At 42.9% G+C, this 27246-nt stretch overlaps 1 protein-coding gene across 1 annotated transcript in view; it reads right to left on the reverse strand.

Moving 5' to 3' along the window:
* Nucleotides 1–2483: 2483 nt before the first annotated feature.
* The window catches only part of RMDN3 (regulator of microtubule dynamics 3), a 38012-nt gene continuing 13249 nt past the window's right edge, over nucleotides 2484–27246 (reverse strand). The window contains exons 7-12 of the mRNA XM_026850155.1: nucleotides 16375–16450; nucleotides 15500–15577; nucleotides 13159–13257; nucleotides 11181–11234; nucleotides 8810–8890; nucleotides 2484–6937 (exon numbers count right to left, since the gene is read on the reverse strand). Of these exons, the coding sequence (XP_026705956.1) occupies nucleotides 6884–6937; nucleotides 8810–8890; nucleotides 11181–11234; nucleotides 13159–13257; nucleotides 15500–15577; nucleotides 16375–16450 (442 nt within the window). The 3' untranslated portion in view covers nucleotides 2484–6883. The remainder of the gene's footprint in view (nucleotides 6938–8809; nucleotides 8891–11180; nucleotides 11235–13158; nucleotides 13258–15499; nucleotides 15578–16374; nucleotides 16451–27246) is intronic.

Below are 27246 nucleotides of genomic sequence, written 5' to 3' on the forward strand. Positions count from 1 at the left end.
CACCCCCCCAAAAAAAAAAAGTCATCACTGCTGCTCCTCAGGAATATTGTTGGACACTGATAAATACTGCTTGTTTTTTCCTTGTCCTTACATTATTCTGCCCTACCCCCAAGGCACTTAAAGTTGGGGCTCTACAAAGCCCCAACAAAGCTTTAGGTGCTGGCGTGGTCAGGGCAGCAGTGGGAGAAGTGTCCGACCGCAGCGTTTCTTTCCATGGCCACAGGAGGAATCCGCTTCCAGCACTTACTTGAACGATTTTGCAATATTCTGACCACCTCATTTCTCAGGCTTAAGGACAGACACTGCCAGGAAACATGATTTTTTTATTTTATTTTTTTTTAAATATGGAAGTGGGATGCTGGGAAAGGCTTTGTGTATTTCCAGCCCGTGTCCAAACCCGCTCCCACTCCAATGGCTGCCTCTGCAGGCCGGTACCACACTGCTCCCACCGCAGCGTTGGAGCCACCAAAATGCTGTAACAACGCTCTCTGCTATTGAGCAAAAGACACACAAGAGACCTGGCTGCAAAACGAAGCCTTTTTCTAACAAGAAAAGCAATCAGTCCCTCATTAATCTTGCCCTCAAAACAATTGGTTGCAGGTACGTAAGCAGCCCAGCGCAGGGAGCCCAGACAAATCGCAGCGCTTCTTCTGCTTTTCATAAACAACTTAATTATCAAAGCCCAATCCAAAAGACCGCTAACTTCTACACTGCAGTCGAGCTGACATCAGGCCAGTAAATAAGAAGCTGAGTTTTGTTATGGGGTACATTTAGAACGATGATACTCTCCATGCAGAGGACCGTCCTGTATTGTCTGTTTTCAGGGTCTTGAGCCCTTCTCAGAAAGTCAGAACTAAATACCCCTCATGAAGAGAACCAGCTCTCTGGCTCCTCAAGCTGCCGAGGCCACGCTCTCACGGCTGCTACTGCCACAGCTGCCTGCGTCTGCAGAACCAGAACCATGGCAGGTCTATAACGAACAGTAATTGTGTTCAACCTTATTCCCCTGCCACTTCCCCCCAGCTTTTGACCTCAATTTCCCTTCACAGTGAAAATGTTTCCCCAAGGTCAGCTTTTTTACTATGTGCTTTGCAGACAATACTCAAATATTAGCCAAGTTAACTTGTGTAAATTTTAATTCTATCAGTGTTTTCTGCTGAAAACCCTCAGCAATTTATTTATTATAATATTCAGGAGACTTTGAGGTGGGCTTATGCTAAATGACTCCGAATAAAACAGCAACTGCTCCTCCACATCAGGAGAAAGGTTCATCACAGAGCAGCCGAGCTGCTATTAAGAACAAGACAGTGACCCCCCTGCTTGCAGTCCTCCCAGCTCAGGTTGCCTCCAACCAAGCAGGGTCTGTGCAGGTTAGATTTTGCCAGGGAATTTCCAAGGAATTACAAGTGTCATTGAACCAGAGAAATCTGGGGTTAGCAGAAATAAGCCAGGCTGGGATGACTGTCCCGTTCCTAGGAGGAAGCGATGTTGACATTTCTATTCCAATACTGAGTCAGATGTTTCCCAGCACATGGGAGAGGTGCTCACAGCTCTGGTATGCTCTTTTTATTGGAAACCAACTACATAACTGAATTTGTCTGCTTTTAAATCCCTCTTTCTGAAGACTATCCTGTCCCAGGCCATGGGGTCAACGCTGACCTCCTCTCAGCCATGTCCAAACTGCTTAAAACCATTTTCCCAACTGTGCTCTAAGCCACTGATGGCCAAGTTAATGCTCAAGTATTGCAAAATGTCCCTTGTAAATGCCATTTGGCAACTTCTGATGGTCCAAGAAGTTTACACCAAACATGTGGGTACCTGCAACTCCCTCCCTGAGGCGGTGGCCCCAGCGTCACACCCTTGGCTGAGGCAGAGGTCTCACCCTGGGCCCCCCCGCACCGCTGCCGGGGTCCTTTTCTCCTGGGCAAATCAAACTTCTCCCCATGGTGACCCAGGGTACCAGAGGCTGCCACAATGTCACCCTGAGGAGGAAAGAAAAGGGAAGAGATTCTGGAGTAGCTGCACAGCGCAGACAGTCCCAGGGCTGCTCCTGGGAAGGGGGGAGCCATGGAAGCGAGGCGGCTGGTGCTCAGGCTGCCTTTCCAGGGAGGATTCCTCCACACAGCTCTTGTGTCCTTCCCCCAAGGGTGGGGATATGAGGTCGACAAGGAATTGAACACAACCAGAATTGCTCCTACCTGCTGTCAGGTGGCCTAAACCCCATTTCCCACCTCACTTAGTCCTCTATACAACTGCTGTATTTGAACTCCCAAACTAACTGGATTTTGGGGAATGCTGAAGCACAGTGTCATCACTCACTCTCTCTGCAAAGCAATTTGAAATGAAATGTGCTAAAACTCAAGCAGTCTAAAGCACCCAGCGCCAAGCACAGCCAGCAAGCCTCATGTTTATGGCTTTGTCCTGGGGAAGCTGAAGGTGGCCTTTGGGACCACGAAGGCTGAGCGCAGAACACCCACACCAGGTCACAACTAATTATCCACCTTTATTTAAAAACAACTTCATGTGGAGTACAACGTTTGCCACGAAGCGTGGCCCTAGGACTTTGGTGCACTTTAAAAACGTTAAGCTGTAGTTGTATTGACATACAAAATCTGCTACAGGTGTAACCCACATTATAATTTATATAAACAGTAATATATAAACGATAATGTTGAACATCACTTTCCCATCATTTCCTATCGCCCTCAGCACAGCCACCATGCGCACGAGTGCAAGGACATTACGTAGACAACCTCCACCCAGCCACTGGGTTTCCTCACCCAGACATGTATTGGCATAAAAAGCAAGAGAGCAGCACAGGTACCTTTAAGCAGGATCCCCTTCTTGTTTAGAAATACTCTATTTCCAACAGAACAGCACAGTGAGGAAACAGTTAAAAGCTTCACTTATTCTTTAGTATCATAATTTAACCACAGGTAGGTACGTTTTAAAGTTAAGACAAGAGTAGCTCCAGGAAATTATTCTTTGTCACCCTGGGGTAAGTCCAGAAGAACCTATCTGGATAGGAGCAGGATGGAGTCTCTCTACCAAAAGGTAGGTTAATTTCTTCTGGTCTTGGGATGTGTAGAGTGCAGAGAAATTCCCACTGTACTCTGGGACTGGTCCACAAAATATGTGCAAGTTTTAAAGAGTCTCAATTTCCACGTTGTCTGAAAGCTACTGAGGTTCACCCTCCCCTTGCGAACAGGAACGGCTTCCCCTCCCCAGCACACGGCATGCCAAAAGCCTAAGAGGAGACTGACTGCACATTTTACTGCTAAAGAGAAAAAAAAAAAAAAAAAGCCAAGGATTGGCCATTGGGAAGTGTTTTAGTTCCAGAGCCTTGCCTTATCTCCACATCAACCTGCAAGCTAGGCTGTTAGAATTGAATTATGTTAGTCACATTCTTCCTATTCACAACAAGCCAAGAAAAGGGAAAACCAAAACAAAAAAGGCTCTTCTGATCGTTATGTCATAACTTCCTGGAGATCAGACTGAAAATGGCAAAATACAGCTTTTATCTGCACTTGAAAGGATCTGAAAGTTCTGTCATCACCTTTCATTCTCGTCTTAGAGACACATTAATTGGATTCCAGCAGATACAGCAGAGGAGAAAAAACAAGACGCCAGACACAGCCCTCACCCCAGCTCTGCCGGCGGGAGCAGGCCGCTGGGGGAAAGCCCTCCTGTACCAAAACCAGAGGAAAAGAGCTCCCTGCTCCAGATCCCCCAAGAAAGGGACAAGGCCACACACACAAAGGATATGCGGGAGTGAAATGCCAGACCCTGCTCTTTAAGCCAAAATGAAAGTCTATTTTTTAAAAAACCACAGAAGCGAAGCAGGCAATCAAATGTGCAGAAAGCTTAAAGCACTGACCGGAGGTCCGAAATAGAATAAAAAAAAGAGTGGAAAGGTTGTACCCGTGTGAAACCATCTGAGAATGAACGCCAGATAAGAAGAATCACCACGCATTAATGACCACCTCTTCCTCGAGGGAGGCAGGTTATTTTTACTCAGACAGAAAAGGTTCTGCTCACAACCCAACATGCCCCACTCGGCTGCACCAGATGCCTTCTGCCCCCAGAAGAAAATGACTTCAGCTTCTATCGGTAAGAAAAACAAGATTTTAGGTATCAGTTTCCGAACAGGCTGTTTAGTCTGTAACCCAAAGCTGTGTTTTTACAGCACTCTTTCATGACAACAGAGACTGCTTGTCTGGAGAGGTGCTGCCAACCAATACGGCACCTTGGCAATTAACAAATTAACAAAATGCTTTCCTCATGCAGCCCCCTCTTACAGACTTAACGAACGTAAATGGGATGAAGCACTCGAATCAAGCCCAGCACAGGATCCCAAGCAGCAGATGAACGGAACAGCGAATCCACAGGTTTTTGTCACACTTAGAGCCCCTTGTTGTTTTGAAACAGACAAACCCCCCCAAAAATCAAAGGAGAATTTAAATCTGTGGAAACACAGAGTGAAAGTTGTCTCTGGAAAATACATAATCCAAAGACAGTTTATGTTAAACAGTTTATGTTTTGACAAGTTAAACAACAGGTGAAGGCTTGAAGGCATCTGCAAATAAGTAAAGCTACAGACTCTCAGTAGCATAAATATTACCTTTTTGCACTCTCCCAATTACCTACACTGCGATCATTTACTTGTGGAAGGCAGCAACCTTCAAACAACACACAGAACAGCAAACGCTACTGGTTAATATCACTCTGGGACTTGCTGGCAGGGAAAGACAACACAAGGACAGCTAACTACACGACTTGTTTTGAGAGCTATTATCATTTCTCTCCAGAAAAATACCCTGCAAGAGAAGGATCACATTGATGATCAATATCTTTTGGATATTCCTATTGTGGATTTCCCAGCTTGGCTTAAGCAATCAAAAAAAAAAAAGACAGACTTGTGCAAATATTTAAAGATCAGATGTTTAGAAGAAAAAAACCAACCTGGTCATCGACTGGAAATATTTGAAACAAGACAGATTCACACTAAGTAAAAAAGGCAGTTTCACCATTCCACTGAAGAACTCAAAGAAAAGCACACACTGATCAAATATAAAAAATTTCCCCGCAATTACAGCTCAAGTGCCCACTTATCATGGGGGGAGATCTGTACAAAAAAACCATAGGGATCAACTTCAGCCTGTCAGGATTCAGCTGTCCATTTATGAAGTATCAATTTTTATCATAAAGCTAATTGCACACTTGCCTGGATCTCATGAGATGAGCTTAGCACCAAAATTTTAGAGTTTAATTTGGACAAACAGAAAGAAAGCTAAAAAGTGCCAAATCTATAAAATGGGAAGTTTTTAAACTTGAGTTTGCTATACATTTCCCCTTCAGTGTCATTTTCACGAAATAAAAAACCCCATCAGTTTAATACACACGTGCAAGGGACTAAGAAGGCGATTAAGAAATGTTTCACTCTCGCACTTTTCTACTTTACACTTCACAAACACTATACGACATGGCAAGACGTAACAAACATTAAGAACTAAGCGTCCAGCTAGATGCCAGGGGAAATTTGAAGGGCTGTCAAGAAAGCCTTATTAAATATTTGGAGAAATTTTTGCACATAGTTTTTGCTTCCCCATTGGTGTCAGTGCACAGCAGAGTTTACTTTCTGCTTGGTGCCCAGGAGCTGTCAGGGGAAACGTCTGTCGTCAGCCTCACCTTCTCAGTGTCACCTAACAAGTCAAGGAGAACTGGTAGAAGAACGTTACAGGGAAGCGTCAAGCTTTGCCACAGAATATTCCTGTTCCTGTAACCAGTGTTCCACTGATAAAGAACTACTTTTCAAACTAAATTATCTCATCTAAACCACAGCAGCATAGTTTAGAGGGACACAGGAAGTTTTCAATCTCGTGTGAGTGAAGCGAGTAACATCACTGGGAGGAAGTCCTAAAGGTTAAAATCTTAGTACTCACTTCTCTGACAAAAATCAATGCACCTCTTAAAAAATAGAGTTTGTATTGTGAAGAAAATCTCATTGGTCCCCTGGTAATAACTCCCTACAGTGAGCAGTGCTGGCTTCCCTCAAGGGGAGTTTAGGCAGAGTGGGAAAGGGCCAACAAGTGTGTTCTGGACACCAGCACCCATTTGTTCACAGCAAGGAAGAAAGGGCTGAGAACTCACGCAAAGTCATTGCTGTCTTCTTGTTCTGCAAGTGTAAGTCACAGATTCAGCGCCCATTTGAGCCAAGGGGCTGAGGGAGTGAGAACATCCCGCTGCCTCCCACACAGTGCACTGGCAGAAAGCAGCTGCCCACCGAGCCCGGCGGCTCCGAGCGTCACCGCACGTGACCCCCGACGAAAGGCATGGCACCAGTTACTCAGTTAATGCGGATCACTACGGAAAAGAGAGTTAATCTGAAAAAGCTTTTGGCTGAAGACTTCCTCAGGAATCAGTTGAGAGAGCTCACCATCAAGCAGGCCTGAAGTTCAAGTTGTCAGATAGGTAGAGGATGATGTGATGTAAAATATATGTGTATAAATAAATATGTATATATTTTATATCACAAAGTATATCTCACACACCTTTCCGATATATACATAATCACAAATATTTTCATACCACAAATTCTACCTATACAGCCTCCCCCGCTCCGTTTTTAAGAATTTGATTTTTTAAGGAATTTTAAAATCAAAACGTATGCAGTGCTGTAAGAAGAAAAACAATACAAAATTTTATCCGATTAAATCCCACCAAGGTTTTTTCCTAGGCATGCTGATCAGACTGCTGCGTGTTTTTTCCTGTAAACTCTTGTGGCTTATCCATGAAGTGCAATCGAAGTTGTCAGGATCACAAAACCCCTCTGACGGGAATTCCACTGTCCGTGCAGCACCAAGTGCAATGAGCCTTTACAGATTTACTCTTCCCAGACCGCCCGCAGCTCTTCCAGTTCTCTCTCGCTTTCTGCATCCTGGAAATGCAGTAAGAGAACACATAAATATACAGCCTAAGTGAAACAATTAAAGAAGAGAACTTCCCTTTTCTTCTCGAACCCCACACCAGAGTTTTAAATATACCCATGTTTTTTCCCCTAATGCCTTTTTCCTCTCCTCTGTACTTCTCTCTCAACACTACTGTCTTTGAAGCCTACAGAAGTTTTCCAAATATCAAAGAGAGTTTCTCTTTTATTTGCTTTTCAGAGACAAGAACTGACAACCACAACAGCAGAATTCAAACCCCTGCTCCCTCACTGACTTACAGAGTCTGGATAAATGCCTCTGCTTTTTTCTTCTTAACATGATGGAAGTTATTTGACTTATGATGAGAACTGACATTTGCAAAGACTTAAAGCCACTTAAGCATCAGCTTCCTTACTCGACTCCCACTTTTAATTTCAGAGCAGGAGAGAGAATTAACTGTTCATGGCTTTTCTGCCTGTAGCTCTCTCCTGGTCTTTCCTGAAAAATCTCAGTGCTTTTCTGATTAAGCTGTTAAGCTTCTAACACATATTTCTTGTTCTTTTCGAAAAAACTGTCTTTATATTTATTAGCCATGCCATTCTAGCTCTGTCTAGAGAGATTTCCAACCAGTGTATGGTGACGAAGCTCTCCATCAGGCACAGCTAGGGTGCTTTCTCTGCCAGAAGGGAACAAATCCTGCTCCCTGCCCTGGATTCCGCAGGTCTGGCTGTGGCCAGTGGCTGGGGGGTTTAGGCAATGCAGGCTGGTGCCCTGCAGGTGGTAGCACACGCAAAGCCAGCTCCGTGCCAGCTGGTCTGCCAAGATCTCTTGCACACTTGGGATTTGAATCTCAGCACAATACTTCAGCTACAGCAACCTAAAAACTAATAATGGCCTTCAAACAGAGTGGCACGAAAACACTGTATTTTATAATTCTGCCTTCCACCCAGAATGTTTGTTTCATCAGACTGAGGCTGAAGCTGTTAAGATCTGGAGGACCTTGCTTAACATTGCTTGTATTTTCACAACCATGCAAATAACATCAGACCCATATTAAAAGCTGATGGCCTTTTATCCAGCTTCTAACTGGCAGTAATTTGAGGGCACCTTCTATAAAATTACTGCTTAACAGGAAAGTGCAGAAGAGCTTCCAGCTGGGGAACGCTGCCACATGGCAGTTTCTAAACCACAGTATAGTCCACCTCCAAAGCTCTGTAAAAGTAATAAAAAAGCTGAAATATCCTAGATATTAAAAAAAAACGCTGGGCAGCACACACAAAATGCTGGGCAGCACACACAAACTTCTGAATGGCTCAGCACCATCAGCTCCAGCCTGTGGGAGCCCAGGAGCTACCCTGGCACCAAGAGTTAGACTTTGGCTGCTCCTCCAGAGCCACACAGGTAATGAGAAGCAGCAGCACAGAGCTCCAGCCCCAGGACAACAACTCGGCTTAAGTGGCTTCACCTGAACTGAGCCAGCCAGCCACACCAGCACCAAACCAAATAAACCTTCCCCCAGAACAGGGTGCTGGGAGGTGCAGTCCTGCAGATCCCCCAGCTCACGGGGCCCAGTGCTGAGCATGTGGCCAGTGTCGGCAGGGGGCTGTAACCTCGCCCTGCAAGTAGTGTGGGAACAGCACTGGGGCCACCTGGAATTCTAAACCCCCATCAGACACTCGCAGCTTCTTATTATTTTTCCTTATTTTGCTGAATTGCTTCAGGCATTTGGATAACAGGTCCCAAGAGAAGAAAAGAGTCCATGCTAAGGAACAAAATACTTTAAAACCTGGGCTTACAAACTGGAACAACTTTTTGAAAACAAATTTATCTCTGGAATAATTTTATTTCCCCTCATCATTGATCGTGCTTACTGAGACTGCTACCTCTTTTGTATTAGCTGGCAGCTCTGAAGCAAGGTTCATCCAGAGAACAGCTGCGGTGTTGTTCCCCATGTCCCTGTAACACTGTGAAGAAAAAGTGACAACGTGAGAAGAGTTAAATGGGGGAAAAACAGGCAGCAAGTGTAACCGAGCAATTATGGACCCTGGCAACTGATAAAAGGAGCTGTTTCTACCATTTGCACACAGGTTTCTGACATTTCCTGCAGTATCCTTCCTTCATAAAGCATTATAATCACCATCAGATTATGGAATACTAGATTTCCTTTTTTCTTTTTATTTTTGGGCAAGGAGATTGGGTTTTTTGGTTGAAGATTTTAAGGTGTCCCTGTGATTTTCACCATTTTTGAAGCTCAAATTTTATTTCCACTTAGCCACTATTCCTCATACCCCTTTAATCACAAAACCTCTGTACTGAGAGCACATCTTACAAAGTTCCCTCGGGTGGTAAACACGAGGTTCACCTGTAATGTCTAATATTCACAAGTCTCTTGGGCCTCAACAGGTGTGAAATACTCTTCATCCTGAATTCTCCTCCAACAGCAGAGCAACAGTCATTCCCCTGTGTAATAGGAAGGGTTTTGGTGCCGAGAATCATGGAGGCATTTGGGGACTACAAAATAAGCATGGTAAAAGGAAGTGGTTGCTAAAAAACCCATCAGCAATGCAGTTAATCATTGCTGAAAGTGCCATAAAAAGCCAACAGTCAGTTAGGATAAGGAGTCAGACTCTGCAGCGTCACCGCACAGCACGTGTGTCTTTTGGGGATTCTCCTGTGTCATAGGATAGTTCTGAAAAACTGCTGCTGTGAGCACTGACAGATTCCTGCATCTGGTCAATTCAAAATAGGTGGAGTCACAGACATCCTCAAAGCCTTTAAAAACCCTGTGTCTCTACACATCAGTCAAAAATGCCAGAAGATGACTATAAAACACAATTCTTTTTTTGAAGTTTGACCCAGAGCACTATTGCCTTCAAAATAATTAGATACCAATTGGACTTTTTAAATTTTGTGATTACGAATGTGATCCAAAGTGATAGAGCCTGGGATTAGAAAGAAAAACCCCAAACCCAAAATCAACAGATACAAATAGTCCTATTAACCTTTCTGCTAACCTGTGTTTGCAGAGTATTTCTGAAGCTCAATCACAGCTGCCAGACACGTGGTGAACTATTAGCCCAATAAAAACGTACCAGTCCATGTAGATTACACACAGTGAAACCCACATATTTACATCAACTCCGAAAATCTATTCAGGTTAAGACTTGGAAGGATCTGCTGCTGCAGCTTCACTGGAAATAAGTTCCAAGTCTTTCATTCTTTACTCTACACAAGACATTTAGGGTGATTTTGAATTTCCATGAATGCTGGCTATGTTTACAGGCAGAGAGAGCAGCAGTTAAGAGCACATTCTTCACCGTACATAAGCCGCCAGAAACAAAAGGTTTGTGCCTACGTAGCTGATTTTACTTAATGGACTTGTGACTAAATACACACAGTGTATTATATGTATCTCTGCAATATATCAGAGATAAAATCCAGCTGGTGTGAAGGCTATTACATGTCTTGATGGGTTTTTCTCCTCTGCTATCACCTTCATTTTCCTTTAATGACATGCTTATTGTGAAATAAATTCTGCACCTAGGTTCCAGGAATAATGTACTCCAGACCAAGCAGACCCTATGACTTGCACGCTACCCTGATAAAATTCACATTCTCTGGGACACTGGGAATTCAGGAATTTCACAGAGAATGACTACAGCTACTCTTTGGTACGCCCACTCTGGCTAGTATTTCTAACGTTATTTGGGCTTTAAATATTTCTAGACTCCAACTGGAGGTTGTAGAAATTAAGCAGCAATTTTAACGTTTGAGAGTTCAAAACCAGTTATTCCCTCAACACAAACAAAAGGATCTTTGGATCTCTAGCTCCAAGCACTCGTGGTGTATTTAATCACCATTCAAGACTCCCATCTGCATTGGTAAAATTAGAGACATCCTTTATCCTTTACTTTTCCTCATGATTCTCTTTCTGTATACACCACAGAAATCCATGGTGGGATTAAACCTCCAGCTTGTGGCTTACAAGTTACCAGTGCTGCTCTATACAGAATTTGATCTCTTAAAACACAAGAAAGATGCTCCAGTGGAAAATTGCCTCCCTGAATTTTAATGCCTCTGCACTAGATAATTTAGCCTTTTTTAGAAATGTTATCATCTTATAAAATCTTGCTTCTGCATGGAGTAATTTACATGTGTTTAGCACTTTACAGCCAAAGATAATTTTTTAATACAAATATTTCTTATCCTAGAAGCATGTGACTGAACTGAAGAAAGCAACAAGTGACTGGTTACCTTGGCAATGTATACTCTGCCTGCTTTGGAAAATCCTGGGCTCAGTTCCTCAACCTACAAAGAACAGAGGGGAGAGAAAGGCAGACATTAGGATATGCAGAGGACACAGTTAATGCTTACACCAGGCTTACTGAATCTCTTAGAAAAGAAAAAAAGATGACTAAACCCTACTTTTGTAAATAGATAGATCAGTATAAGAAGTTTCCTGAGGCTTGGCTGGCTGGGGTTGGGCAAGCCTCCAGATTCTCATGAAGTGCCTGTGACTCACCGAGCAACACTCACCCCCTCACCTAACGGGTGTCAGGGACGAACACGAGGTGGGGATGTCGCACACTCAGAAGCTGAAGGAAACTCTCAGCACCAGGCTGACCACCTCCCCCCACACGTGTGCACACGCTGTTATTAACCTCCTTGCCCATTCAGTCCCTTGGGCGTCTCCCAAATATGCTGGTGCCAAACCTCAGAAATCTTCCCCCAGTTTTTTATCTTCTCCTTCCTGGCTACCAATCCCCAGTCTCTAGTCACTCATGTCCCTCTGCCTTCTTCTGTTCATCTCTCCAGTCATCACTCTCCAAGCAGCTCTGTTCCAGTATGTTCCTGTTAGGAGCCCTTCCCTTAACCCACATCCCACCTGCACTCAAACACCTCCATGGGCTCTACCAAGACACCTGAGCCCAGACCTCAGAGGAAGCAATGACAGACTGTTCCTCCTCTTCATCCTGTTGTTTGGCCTTAGACCCAGCTCAGCTTGTGACTAACCCAGAGCTGTCATGTGCCAGACACTTCCATTTCCCTGAAACACACCAAAAGCAGCTGAAAGCTGAAATGGACCCTGCAGAGCATATGGCAAGTGCACTTGTTCAGGGTATAATTAGCTGCCAGAGGGATGTTTCTGTGTCCTTCTATAATTCTCTCTGTATCTGACCAAAGTTAAACCTCAGAAAAATGCAAGTTACTGTTTCAAACCACAGCACCACTTTAACTTATCAATAAAAGTGACATGCTATTTTTCTCTCTGATGAAAACAAACAAACCACTTTGCCTCAAATTTATCTCTGAAATGATTTAAACACTCTGGCTGAAAAGTATATTACCTAGGGCAGATACCATCACAAACTTCCCTCTCAAACAACTGCATTTTGGCAAAATTACAAGAAATTGAAATAAGTATGATACTCCCTGACACTTTTCAAAACTGCTGGCCCAATCCATGAGTTATAAAGTGGTGGGGCAATTCATTTCTGTAACACTTCATCAGAGGTGCTTAAGAGTAGTTCAGTTCTCACAGGCACAGCTAAAGACAGTCTGTTTAACTCCTTCATCTCCTGCAGACCCTCGCAGCAAGAGCTATATGCTCAAAAATGCAATTCGCCATGTCTTAAATCCATTTTTATCAACAGGAGGACCAAAAAAAACCCTTCCAAGGGTAGGATTCTTACAGCATAGGAAGTACTCCTAAGAACTTCTTTCTAGAAATATATAAGCAATGTGCCGTGAAACCTCACAGCAGTTGTCTTCAAAAGTTTGAAATGCATAAGTCTGACCTAATCAGACAGCCTTTTAATAAAATATTCTGAGAGAAATTAAAATGACAGAATGTATCTACAAAAGCATTCCCAGAGATGAGCTCAAATAGATCTTACAGACCCTGAGAGTACAAATCATACGCATTTAGTATCAACCCATGAATCACTCCACTATGCAGATTTTAAAAGGAAAACCAAACCCCTTCAAAACAATTCTGAACATTTTGGGTCAAGTTCTGACATCTTCAAAATCACGTTCTTTTGTCTGACTATAAGAGAGGCTCCAAATTTTTTGCTTTGACCAGCTTTTCTTCCACAGGTTCCAGTTAGTGGAGATGTATCGTGGAGCACATGGGGAGTGATGAGCTCATGCAGAACACAAGGACTCTGACTCCAGACCTGTGACTGCATTTGCCAGGTTAGCAACCCCCTCGCTTAGCCGATTCCATTACCCGTAAGAAGTTTTGCAGTGCATCCTGGACAGTGGCTGTAGGAGGGGCTTCAAACAAAGCAGCAGCAGTCTTCTTTTCAAGCCATCCCAGGTGGGCAACCTGCAGAGACAGGAAGATGACACTGCCAGACCCACCAGAGACAAAAGCACACAGACAAGAATTATCCCGTTCCTTGTGGCTGGCTCGTGTGCCCGGGAGAAAGCCAAAGGTCTTGGTAGTGTTGGCACATTCAGGACAAATATCTCAGTCCGTCCACAGGATTAAACCCGATTTGCTTTTCCTCTTCCCAAGTCAGCTCCTGCAGCTCTGTACACCAGCTGCCACACGTGTAACACTCCAAGTAAGGTTTGTCTCTACAACCGAGTACTACAGGCATACGACTGCAGGTGGTCCACGGGGCCACGTTGCAGCCACACCAGCTCCCGGCAGCTCCCCCCACGCCTCGGAGCAGGGGCACACGTGGAGCCCTCCCTACTCCCAACTTAACACTCGGACAGGAACGTGTTCTCACCACACAGAGATTCCTGAGAGGGGCAGGCTAAAGCCGTCCTGCCAACAGACAGTCACAGTTTGTGAAACAGGTAGCTACTAGCATCATTTCATGAAATCTTATTCTCCAGCTCCCAGCTCCTCTCTCTCTAATAAGAAACACCCTGAAATGTCAGTGGGGGAAAGGATGCCTTGCACTAACTTCTGATAACATCTGCTTTGTTTAATACTGTATAATTCTCACGATGCAGAATAGCAGAAGCACTTATATATTTCTACATACATCTGGTTTTGTTTCATAGCTCCAGCAGCTCTACGAGCAGTAAGGCTGAGTAGAAAAGTCCACAACAGAATAAAGAGCTAGGAGCTTCCACTAGTTTAGCCGACTGCTCCTCTGTAATTACCAGTGTCAATTATCTCAGCTACAGTCTCTGCAACACGACTTCATTTTTGACAGCAGCAAAGCACTTTCAAATTGTATAAACTGAAAAGTGGCTAGTTACTGCAAACTCTTATTCTTTTTATAGGCACTAAATCTGATTTATGGTATTTGACTCCAAGCTTCTCCCTGTCAAGAAACATAAAGCAGCCGGCACGCTTCTTCTAATACCTCCAACACTGCGTGTAGCAAGGGCAGAGGAAACACATGCAAAGGATTATACAGATAGACTGTGTGCAGAAGCTCCTGCCAGCCCCAAAATGCCCTTGATCACATCCATATGTGCTTAAAGAACTGAAGATAGTTTGCTTTTACTGAGTAAAGCACGGGGAACAGCAGGCTAGTTTGCAGCCAGTGCTTTTCCTAATCTAGTCTTTGCCGTTTCACCTCCCATGCTGCCTGCAGTGACTGAAAAACTACATCCAGAGCCCTGAGCCCTTCAGAACTCCAATTCAGAGCAGTTCAGAAATAACACTTCTAGCAAACAGCTTCCCTCTGGGAAAGAGACAAAAACCAGGAAAAATGAAGAGCAGAACAGTGGCAATAAATAAATAAAATGGCAAAAACCCCAGCAGCCTTTATTCTATTGCAGAAAGGTACACCAAGCACTTCTAAAGGTTGATTCAGGGACTAAAGAATTAAAACAGCAGATGACATTGCCAATACGAAACCACACTCTACATGCTTCTAAGAACTTCAGCATGTCTTCAGTACCAACTTTTCTCTACCTTCTTCTGGTGTCCAACGGGTCGGCACAGAGCCATGCGCTGGAAACCAGCTCAGCCAGCACTTGTGATCACCAGCTCAGTGCTTCTGCAGTCCCCCTCTCGCTATAGGGGACCTAAACTGACATAAACTCTTAGTAAAAAAAAATGTACCACCATAGTGCTTCAAGCGGTAACACCAGGACAAAGGCACACAGTTAAGGTTTCACAGGAGGAAGAAAAGAGGGAGATGGGCTGCCTAAGACTTCTCCATTACAGTTCAGAAAACAATTCAGGTGGAAAGCTGAGAGATGCTGAACGAGATGCTGTGCCCTGGCAGACATTTTGAGAGCACTTTTATAAAAGCACTGAGGTGCTACATGCACAAGAACATCAGCTTTTACATCCTAAAAGGTTTCTGAATGAAAGGCATTTATAGTATTCGTCAGTGGAGTGTTGTTCTCAGCACTGTTTCAGGACTGAAATGAGGAGTTTCTAGATCTCACAAAGTACAACTTTTATACTACTTCTTCAAGCAAGGAGAACATTTCCATACTAGCACCTTCTGACACAATACCTGCGTTTGGCAACTAAAGAGAGTCCTCAGGCCTTTTGGCTGGTGGTTTCAATCCACCCATCTTTTATTTAAACAGGGGATTAAATTCCAAGAAGAAAGAAAACAGCAATAAGCAGTAATAAACTATTTTACCTGGTAACACCATCTGCCCAGAAGATAGTAAGACTTTGGATCCTCTGGTTTCAGTTCAATCGCTTTATCAATGTGTTCCTGTGGAAAAGCATCACCAACACACACTATATTTTTGTTATAAGCAAATACAATATCCACAAGAGTGGGTGAACAAATGCAGAAAGAGGAAAGGAAGAAGTCCAGAATTTAAGGGTCAGTGATCAACAAAATTACAGCTACAAGATTCCAAATTTTCTTAAAATAGTTCCAGTACACACAGAAACCCAGAATTTTATTAGTCTCAGAGACAAGAATTACTAAACACAAAAAAAATGAAGTTGCCCTTCATTTTATTCTACCACCTTTTCAGAGCTTTGACATAATGATGGCCATATCAATAGCTGATGAGGTAATAATTATACATGGCCTGTCCTGTAGTAACTGTTCCAGCTGTACCTTCTTACCCTGTAACATCCCTGCTGTGGATGAAAGGCAAATAAAGGCATCAGAGGCAGATTAAAATCTCTTTGATAAATGTTTTGTGTTTATGGGCAGGTGCAAGCATGCTCCCAGGCAGTTACTGAAGAGTTGTGCTGTATCTTACTACCACATGGTTATTTCACATTTCAAGCTCTCAGTCTCATCACATACGCATGCGTTATTTGCAAGACTTTTCTTTTTTCTGAGATCACAGCGTGCAAAAGTGTGGAGCCAGAGCAGCCACCCTTGCCACATGTGGCTGGAATCACCTTCCTCGGCTCAAATCATCCCCTCAGAACACCTTTGAGAACTACTGCTTCCCCAATAAAAGCTGAAGCCAATTTCCCCAACTTACTACTATAGGAATAAGCATCGTTCAGTACTTACACAAAAACCAGCACGTCCTTTCTACTCACCTTAAAAACATATCCAGCTTGAATGCGCTTCTGAATACTCTCATGTTCCGCTAACTGCCCACAAAGAACAGCGAACCTACACGGAGGAGACACTGGCATCAAGTCTGTTGTAAATACACACATTCTGCTGACATCTTCAGAAGAAGGTATATAGGTGCATTAAAGCTTCACAACTTCCTAAGGAAAACAATACCCTACATCTTTTACAGGGAACAGTCATATGCAGTAAAAATTTAGTGCAGAAAGTACAAGCTTGAAGGATGCTGGCAAGTCAACAGGAGTGGCTTGATGTGACATAGAAGTTCATTGCACTGATGGCTGGGAGCCCTTCTGCTGCATAAACACTTCTACACCCTGAATTTCTTCATTCAGCAACAAAATCATGTCAAAACACAGCAATGAGGAGTAACCGCTGCTGCGGTGAGAGCCAGAGGTACAAAAAGCTCTCATTAACTACTGTGTGCAGCAATCTTCCATACACAACACCCTAGCACAGCGGTTGTCTACTTTGAGGGAAAATACTGTGAAAACCTACCTACATCCTGCAGCCCAACACAGCCACCAAACTTGGGAAACAAAATAACGTATTTAGAGTGTTCCAAGTGCAAAGCCATTTAGTTTTGTCTAGTAAGAGATCATAAGTTTTGACCCTGAGAAGCACAGTACCTCGCAAAATCAGTTATTTCATGGGCTGTGAAAGTTAAGGAAGGTTAATTACCCATAGATTCACACCCTCCCATCTCATCTTCCCGCACCACAGTGGTTCAAAACCTCTTCCTCCCTGCACTGTTTCCCAAGAAATAATGAACGTAGAGGTGTGCAAGGGCACCACCACTGAACAGAACACGCGAGCTGAACTTTCAGCCGTGCTGATTCCATCTTTGACCTCTGCCATCCTGCTTCAGAGAGCTGTGGGAATGGAAGAGGCTTCCCCCCTTCCTCTGAGTTTGGCTCAAAAAATATTAGGTAGAATGGATGGACAAGTGAATTACACAGTTTTCCTTCTTTCAATAAAACAAAGCTGAAAAGAAGAAGGATGGAAGTAAACCTCCCTTGATATTTCTTTTATTACACCCACATCCCCTCATTGCTGGATACTCTGCCTCATCTTGCCACAGAACATCCCAACTTGTCCCTGGTGATGGCTAACCACAACAGATGTTCGTGCAGGAATTTGCCAGAAGACTCTTGAATCTCCAAGCACGCTTTCTCCAGTGTCATGAAAAAACCCACAAAACATTTCACACCTCATTGCTCTTGCCTGAACTAAGTTTTCAATGTATATGTTATGATACAAAGAAGTTGTGTCTCCTCAGTATTTTGTCATTAAATCTCATTCCTTTAACATGTTAATTTTCTTGTGAAAAAACTCTGGTTCGAGTTCTAAAATTCTTATTTTTCATTACAATGGAAAAGATTACCAGATCAACGTCTTAACTGGGTAAAATCCTTTTCCCCCCAGTTGAAAAGCTCACAGGGGCACTGCCATAATCTGTCACTTGCAAAGGATGGAAGTGAGTGTTTTCATGACCTTCTCCAGTTTGTTTCACAACAAATATCAGCCTGTGCTAAATATCCCTAAGCACAACATGAGGAGGGTTTAGACAAACAAGCCAATAAAAGGCTTATTTTCTAAGATCACAAGATAAAATATTCCCATACAATAAATCATGTAGTCTGTAGCCCTGACTAATGTACAAGAATTTGCCAGAATGTAGCTCTTAAAACCAGACTGTTTAGGCTCCCGAATAACGTGGGCAGGCATTAAATACAATTAGGTCAAGTTTAAGGTTTTGCAATAAAAAAAGGGAAACACTGTGCCTTTCTAAAATGGAAGTGTAACCTCCCTTTATACTAGCCTGCTCTTCCCAAGGGAAAGCCCAACAAGCCCCTTCAAAGCAGCAATAAATCCAATGGGACACTAAGCTAGTTCAGCCTGACCCCTCTACCAACAACCATATAAACGTCAAGTGGTACCATATGCAGCTGTCAAGAAACATAAATACCATGTATTTTTTAACAGCCTGGTGGATGTTACAAAAAAACAAGAGCAGTAAATCATAGTCCTATCTTTGTGTCACAAACTCAACTCAAAAAAAAAAAAAAAGAGATGCCTGAACTGTTTTTCCCTGCAGTCCCAGGGAAGGACGACTCTACCCAAACCAGCTTTGCTGGTCTCAGCCCTTTGCATGAACCTTCCTTATCAACTTGTGCCTTGAGGCCCAGGGCCACCGTTCTGTCGGCAATTTTCATATATCTATGAGACTTTGCAGTTCTGAGATTTTAGACTCTGGGCCGACTTCCCTTCCTCACTCGGCAGCGCCAGCATGGTTTGCTGCTTTTATCTCTCCTGCTTGTTTAGTTTGGCTTGTTGGAGCTATTTATTCTAGTTCATTCTGTGAAATGCCTCGGGATGAATGTCACAAGAGGCATGGTTGGGTTGCAGGACTGACGAGCAGTAATAGGAGAGATTAAAAACAATGAGTTAGGGAAGGGGATTTTCATCTTCTGTAAACAGTATGTAACCTCTGAAGCACTGCTCAGATCGATGTCTCAGCAGTTACCGAAACCTATTATGGTATCGCTCAACTAATTATTAACCAGAACTACTCATGAAGCTGCTGACACTGGTCAAACTGCAACTTCCCATAGGAATCTCAGCTCAGTAAGGATTTCCCCATTTATTAGAAAATAAACTCTGTGGAAGCAGATACTACCAGATGAGAGACCATCTGTTCTTCCAGCTTAAATCCCTGAGCTCAGAACATGCAGCTTTGAAGAAACTTCAGTTTTGATGCTGCACTCTGGCTGACTCCCATCGAAGCAGGACTTCTGGCCTCCGAACACAGAATCCACAGCTCTGTGCGGCCCAGCACCCCCAGCGCCATGGCCAGGGTGCTTTGCCAACCCAAATACAGCTCTTATCTCTCTTCAACAGTTTCAAAGACTCGCCAGCTGAGCATGCCAGTGCTCCTCTCTGCAGAAGACAATCAGTAAATTAAAAAGAAACAGTGAGGTAAAGGGGAATAAAAGGAGAAGGGAAAGTGGGTAGAAGCAGCTATTTTGCAGCCAACTGATAAAAGAGAAATAGTGTGTTTTATATTGCCGAAGAGGAGTCAAACATGAGAGTCTGGCCACTGGCAACAGCACGACAACGTGGAAGTTCTTTCCTTTTGTTGACATAAAAATTTGCTTCATATGTATTTAACTAATTTTTCATCACAACACTCAACACATTAATGAGCTAGAATATATTCCTGTTCAAGCCACATTACATGTGAACTGAACGCATCCAGGCCAGCCTGTAAAAATCGTTCAGTGCCATTCAAGCAGCACTGCTAGTACAACTAGAGAGAGGGTTTATCACACAAGGAGCTCAACTTTCAGTTACTGGAGTCAGATAAAAGCTAGAAGAATAAAACCCTTTTTAATCAAGTAATTTTGAGAAACAGATCTCCAAAATCTACATCTTGATAAAGAATTTAGAATTTTTCCCAATATTTTATGAGTATTACCAGTTTTTCCTCTTTCTGTGCATTGAGAGGGTATATCTTAGTCTCTTCACCCAAGTAAGAGAAGGAGACAGCTAATTAGCATGCATATATTTAGGCTGCAATGAAACACACCAAAAATGAAAACAATCATTAAGGAGTTAGCACCTTGGGAGAGACAACAGAATTCCCCGCGACTTAACCTGAAATTAATGACTGGCTAGTCATAAAGAGCTTGGAATAAAGCTTTGGTTTTTCCAAGGGGAGACAAGATCGAGGTAAGAACTGAGGAAGGCAGAAGTGCTCCTCCAGGCTGCGCTGCACAGAGGCCTCAGCAAGGAGGTCAGGGGGTAAATTCACAACACATCAGTTGAGCTGAAACCATCCCCCATCTGGATACGCTTCACAGCACCACACTCCAGTTGCACAACCAGAAGATGCCCCCTCCTTACAGGTCATCAACACCCACGTGGGAGAGTTGCTATATTCTCTACATCCAGCCTAGCTTCTGCATTAACTTCCCAGCACACGTGAGCCCTTTGCCCCACCAGCACCAGCAGCCTAGGGCTGTGTGCCCACTGAGTATTAATAAATGTTGGTTTATTTGTAGAAAGTCCTGTCGTTGCTGTGTTCGCTGCTGGTCACACGTCTTCTCAGATAAAGGCAGGAATTCATCAAGAGCTTTGCCGGCTTGACATGGGAGATAAAGCCCATTTGAGGCCTAAAGCCAAGATTTATGCAGAGATAGCAAATCTGTATGTACCAGCTAGCTGAAAAGGGTACTTGATGATGATGGCATGTATGCGAGAAATTGAAGCACAATAAATCATGTTCTGGATTAAAGCAACATTAACTTTCTACTGTCAGTGTCTCAAATTTCCATGGGGATTAAAATTTTATACATCTATTTTCATGCTAAGGGATCACATCAAAAACTGAAGTGATGAACAGTGGCTTCATCCCTGTTCTGACTCACAGAAATACTCACAGTTGCTCTTAAATGCTAAAAAAAAAAATAAAAAAATCAAGGATGTCCACAGGAACACTTTTCAGGATGCTTTCCACCAGTGCTTTAATAATGTTTCATTTAATAACTTTTGAAAATTGGCCACTGCCCAAGGTTTTGCAACATCAGATGTTTTAGCCTTTGAATGATGCACACAGGTCACCATATTCATGTTATTTACAACTCCCCACACAGTTAATAGTAAAGATGAAGTCCTCTTTCCATGCCTGTGTAATTACACAGCTTTGTTGTACAGGGTTTGCTGTCTGTGCTAAGCAATGCTTCATCCACCCTACAGAGCAGGAGTAGATCTGGTCTCACATTGTAATTAAAGCTTCAAGAGCCCACAGGGCATCTGTGCTACAGGTATTACATGGAAAAGGCATCAACAGAAATATTGTAGAAGGCAGCTCTTGGTTTTGCCTGGGATCCCTCCATCCAAGATCCCTGAACATCAAATCCACACAGCTTGTTTGAACTGTCCATTATTAACATGAGGAGTTATTATAAAGAAACGAAACCTGCCATACTTAGTAAAACATTATTTTTCCTGGCAAACCGTTTGATGAAGCCTGAAAATATTCTGTCCACTGTGACCAGCTACGCTGGATCAAACCAGAGGCCACCCTGACCCACTGTCCTATTCCCGTGGGCACTACTGGAAGCAGCTTAAAATCAGGGAAGGTACAGAGCTGTCTTACCGGAGGCTGGGAGAGCACCCAGCTTCTATCCAGGCTTTAACAAGGAACCTGAACTTCAGTTCACTTTCCTCTAGGCTGAAAAATCCCAGTCTATTTAATCGCTCCTCCAAGCTTTCTTTTGTACCATTAATCAACCTTATCACCTTCATGGTACCTTCTCTACATCTCTATCTATTCCAAGAAGAAACTGCTGTTTCTTTCAGCCTGACAAGTCTTAAATTTATTAACTAACTTCATTTACAAAAGCTGTTCTGTGCTTTTAATCTCCCTTGTCACACACCTCTGGTAATGTTGCAGTTTTACAACACCTTTGTAGAGAAGGCAAGGATATATTTGCAGTTTTTAAAGAGATTATGTTCATCATATTCCCATTTCACACAAATATAACCCTCCTGTTTTCAAGTGAAAAAATATTCATCACAGTCCACCCTAAGATGTAGGTGCAAAGATTTGTAAAGCTAGTCTACAGATACTTACCTACACAAGGTTTTAATCACTTGTAAATGATGCTGAGACCACTTACTGTTTTAGTTGCAGACCATCAGCTCTGGTGAACCAACTAATCTGACAGCTTTCTGCATGTTAATTCCATTACCAATTTTTAAAACTGCATAATGCTAAGTAAACTGACTAATATATGACTTTTAAAAAGACAATACGCATACACACTTCCTAAGCCACAGACTTGTGGCTGCAGGTTATTTGGGTTTTTTTTGGTTAGTATAATTATTTTACCTGTGTGTGTGAACTTTCTTCTCAATATACCATAATTAAACTGTGTATCTCCTCATCTAGAGACTGGTATATTGATTTTTAACTGCAGATATATACACACATATACATAGTGAGAAAGTGAAAAAAAATCCCATTTCTTAAAATTACCACTGCAAACCTTTATCTTTAAGTAGCTGTCCTCTATCACATGCTTGCACAACTTGGCAGAAAAAGCAACAGAATACATAGTCCTAGATGAACTGATTCGGCAACTGGGAGCAAAACTATGCAAAAAGCTCTCTGTAGGCTTCTCGTGACTGCTCGGGATGATCGTCTGACTTTGATTGAACGACTTCAGCATCACTTACACAACTGCAGGAGACCTCACAGGAGCTTGACTCATTAGTCAGTCCACAGAGCCATGGTTATAGCAATACAGGTATTACCTCACTGCCAAGCCATAAAATCCTTGAATGACCAGATATCTGTATGAAGGTCTTCACTATTTTATATAACAACTTCAATTTTTTAAAACTGAAACACTGTATTTTGTTTATTTTTTATTTCTGTTACTTATTGCACAGTTGAGCAGATTATGGCTCATATCTGCCAAGTAACAAAGGTCTCAGCTTTGCTCCTGTGGAGCCAACAAGGACCCCCAACAACTGAAACAATTCAGACCTCTTGTCCCTCTGCAGAAGCAGCCCAAGCCAGCTACACAAGCCAAGCGTCACCCTCTCTGAGGGTGAGCAGCTCCACAGGGACTACTTTATTTGAGCAGATATAGCAAGATGAAAGCAAGTGCCCAACAGACACAAATGAGTCATTCCTATACCACCTTAGGGGCCTGAGGCAGAATATCACTTAGAGTATCTCAACTTGGAAGACAGAAAAGTAACCCTAGGAATCTCAGGATGAATTCAGATTATCACTCAAAACTGCTTCTCGTTTCAGACAGAAAATCTGCTCAGACTCTTGGTGTCGTCTTTAATTTCTGTGCTTTGCACCAGCCCCTGTCAATGAATCGTTTGTGGCTAACGCAGCCTCAGTGTCTTTGCAACAGATGGGATGCAGAAGTTGCTACCAACCTGAACTCCCAGTCTTGCCAGTAAGAGACACAAGCACAAAATATGAAAATAATCTAAATCTCCTGCTTTTAGAGAAATGAACAAGGATAAAAAAAGACAGACTGATGTACATTAAGTTCAGGATCACTAGCATCCTTTCTGTGAAATTCCCATAAGCAAACAAAGGAAACATAGTACAGCTGTAACTGGCATGAAGTTGATTTACAGTTCAGAGGGTGAGCGTGGGAGGTTCATCGCTGGAGATCTGTCTAATCTGTTTTGAAAAGTACCCACCAGAAAGAACACGGCTTTCTTTTGGAGAGAGTAAACTACCCAAGTCTCCTTCACCCTGATTTTTCCACGATTAACTGTTCTCTGAAAATTACTGTGAGCAAATGGACATTGAATGGAGTGGCAATAAAATCCCCTTACAGCGACACTGATGCTATTAAATAACTCCATTAAGTTGGGTAATATAGTAGAGATTAAATTTAAATAGGCTACAGACTAGCATATGCTAGAAAATTCACCAATTAATGGGGGGGATGGCTGCAGAGAATCAAATTTAAAGGTTACAGTACATCACAGGCAGCCCAAGGCAAGATGCTGTACTAGCAAGCCTCAGCTAAAGTACTATATACAATTTTTAAGTAACAAATTTAACAGGAAAAAAAAAAAAAAAAAAGGATGAGCTGGATAGAGTTCATGGGACAACAATGAGGCCAGGAGGTTTGCAGAACACCACCACACTAAAAGGCTGTGACAAGCAGGTCTGCTTTCTTTCAAAACACCGCATGAATACAACAACTACTGTAGTCTCTTACAGTTTCTCATGTTAAACGCTTTTTTCCTGCCTAGAGAGGATAGAAGTTAAAAACAAAGCCTAGGCTGATATCAGCAAAAATCCACACAGTTATATATATTATATCCATATAATTAAACTACTTGATAAAACAGGAGAAAGGGGAGAGAAGGGCACAGGCCAAGCCCCATCACCCAAAGTTTTCAGGGATTGGGGGCAGTTTCGGCACACCTGGCATGAACCCTTGCCAGAAGAGGAGTGAGATGACTTTCTGGAAGTCCCTCCCAACTCTGTGTCCTTGATTCCTTAAAAACTAGCGACCAAACTACTTTTTTGGATCAGTGCTCTGTTTCATACTTAATTAACATGCCTAGAATATATTCAGGTTCCAAGGAGACCTGGAAAATGATGTGAAGTTATATGTTAGCTAGTAAGTTTACTCAGGCACATGGCTAAAAGCAAAGCCAATTTTCATTAGTGATTTAAGTCAAACTTCAAATGACTGCCACAGAAAGGAAAGGTTGATGTATCCCCTTCTCTACCTCTACCACAATCTTCCTTGATCCTAAAAAATTGAAAATCTTCATTAGCTACCTCAACTGGACACAAAACACATCTTCAGTTTTGTTCAATTTCTACAGCGGTTTTATCTGCTGAAGATCTCTCGTCTGCCTTGGAAGGTGGTAGGAAAGGACCATATGCGTTCTCTTCGTAGAACAGAATGTATTCATCCCCAGTGAAGTCTAAAGATACAAATGACATTTATTGTGCAGAACATACAATTTTTATGGAGTGACCTCATGTTTATTTAAACCTCTGGTTTTACTCAGAAGACTTGCAGTTTCAGCTGTCCTCCCACGAGCTACCAGCAAAGAGCCTGGACATGCCTGGGCAAGATGTTCAAACTACAAAAAAAACCCCACCAGACTGCAGGAACTACTAGTGCTTTCAAAGAAGGTGTCACCTGCATCAACACCAATGAGAAGAGCTGCGAAATTAAGCTTTTTGTAGTGCCAGAGTTATTTTCCACATTTGTAGCATTATCACCCATGCTATGAGAGCTTTCTATTGACACACTCTTAAGATCTCGGTTCTCAGAATTTCTCTTTTCTTTATGCTTAACAAATAAAAAGCAACCCACAGACTGTAAATGTCAAGTTACTTCACTATTTCCAAGAGAAAGAGGGAATATTGGTCCCTGCTGAGATTTCTTCTGCCCGGGCTCATATTTTTCAGTATTTTCTCTTCCTTGGCTCCTCTTCAGTGTTCCCACTCCCAGAGCTTCTGTGGCTTGGGATGTGGAGATGTTTCAGAGTACTGACACCCCTGAGGAAGGAAGGGACCCTCCGGAGTCAGGGGGATGCCATCAGGCAGCTCTAGCTGTATGTTATTTTTCTCCCTCTAAGTTCTGAAATATCTTCTAACGTCTATTCCTATTTGCTATAGTTGCTTCTGCCCCTAATCCATATTGTCAGTAACTTCCCTGTTTAATCTACCCGCAGAACAGAAAATGCTCAGCTCAAACCCAGACAGAGCTCAAAATTGGCCAGATCTGGGCAGTAATCCATGAAGAGTTAAATCCTGAAATACTGCCAGTTATTAAAATTAAAGCTATCTTCAAGTCATATCCGGAATGCTGTCGCTTTTCAAAAGAAAGAAATGGTATCTACCCACGGATAGCCAGATGTACCAACAGAATTTAAAAGGGCTGGTGCACAATTCAGTAGCTATCGAGCATGTGAAGTGCTCCACCAAAGTGACAGTCTTTAGAAGAGAGGGCACATTTTGGAGGCTCATCCAACCCAAGAACGTATCTTCCTCCTGCTTCCCTGTAACTTGTATAATATCTCCAAGAGGGCCACAGCTCATTACTTCTTCTGCAGTGACAGCTGTCAGCAAATAGCATTTAATTTCAATGTGAAATATTCAGCTCAAACAAAAGCTGCTAATACAGTACCCGCAAAATTTTTCGCAGATGGACCTCTGAAACCCCTTGCTGCTCTGGTTGTACTTCCAATATTTCTTTTAACAGATGGAGCAGAAGCCAAGGCACACACACAGCTCACTATCCTTTTCCTGATCCCTAAAGCTGCTGTTACGTGTCTGCAGTTGCACTGCAAACAGCCCCACCAAAACGGACAGGGGATTCTAACAAGGCCACAATTCTTTCCCTCACCTCATTTGTGAGGATATCATGTATTCATGTCTAAGCAGCTTTGTTTTAGCACAGGCTTGTGTAACGATCGATGCCTCTTCCATCCACCCCAAGAACAGACTTACGAACTTGTTCTGTCCTCCTCTTCATGAGCTGAAATTACCTAAGGGAGCATTCAGTTTAGTTAGACATAATATCTATCTGTCCAGAGATCTTTTACAATAAAAGTGGAGAATGACTTTGATGTCTGTATCAGAAGTAAGAATTGGGTAATTATAAGACAAGAGTATACAGGCATGAAGAACACTTGGTATAAAATCAATCAGCCTACAAGACACAGATCTATTCCAAAGGTACTAAACGCATCAAATGCCCAACACAACTCTCACATTTCTACATTCCTAAGTGGTGCCTAGGGGAAAAGCACTGCTGGAGATCAGTCCCACTGCACAAAGGCCAACTTGTCTGTGCAGCCCTGATCAAATGTCAGTTCTGTTTCGACCAGCTCTGCAGAGATGGCTCTCCTGGGACCAGCCGACTTCCCAGAACAAGTCACTACAATAACAGCTTTGTACCAAAGCGAATGTCAAGAAGACCCAAGAGATCCATGAAAGGACAATCCTTCATGCTTGGGCAGATCCCAAAGCTAGCCCAGACACTGTCCCAGACACTTACTGCTTCCTCTGTCATTCCTGAGAAACCACTTACTACCACGCTGCCAAAGCCATCGAACCAGTCAGCCAGAGAACACTGCGACACTGCAGCCCATCACACTCGCCTCAGCACTGCCTTTACCAGCACTCAGAAATCCCCTTGTTCAAAGTTATTTTCTTTGTTGCTTTAAAATGTCAGTCATCACTGCAAAAACTATGAGGCGCTGAGATAGGGGGAAAAATTTCACTTGCAATGATGACTGTATGCGAAGTATCTTCTGTC

The sequence above is a fragment of the Athene cunicularia genome, assembly GCF_003259725.1.
Source record: "Athene cunicularia isolate RWA chromosome 5 unlocalized genomic scaffold, athCun1 chr5_part2, whole genome shotgun sequence".
Lineage (NCBI taxonomy): Eukaryota > Metazoa > Chordata > Aves > Strigiformes > Strigidae > Athene > Athene cunicularia.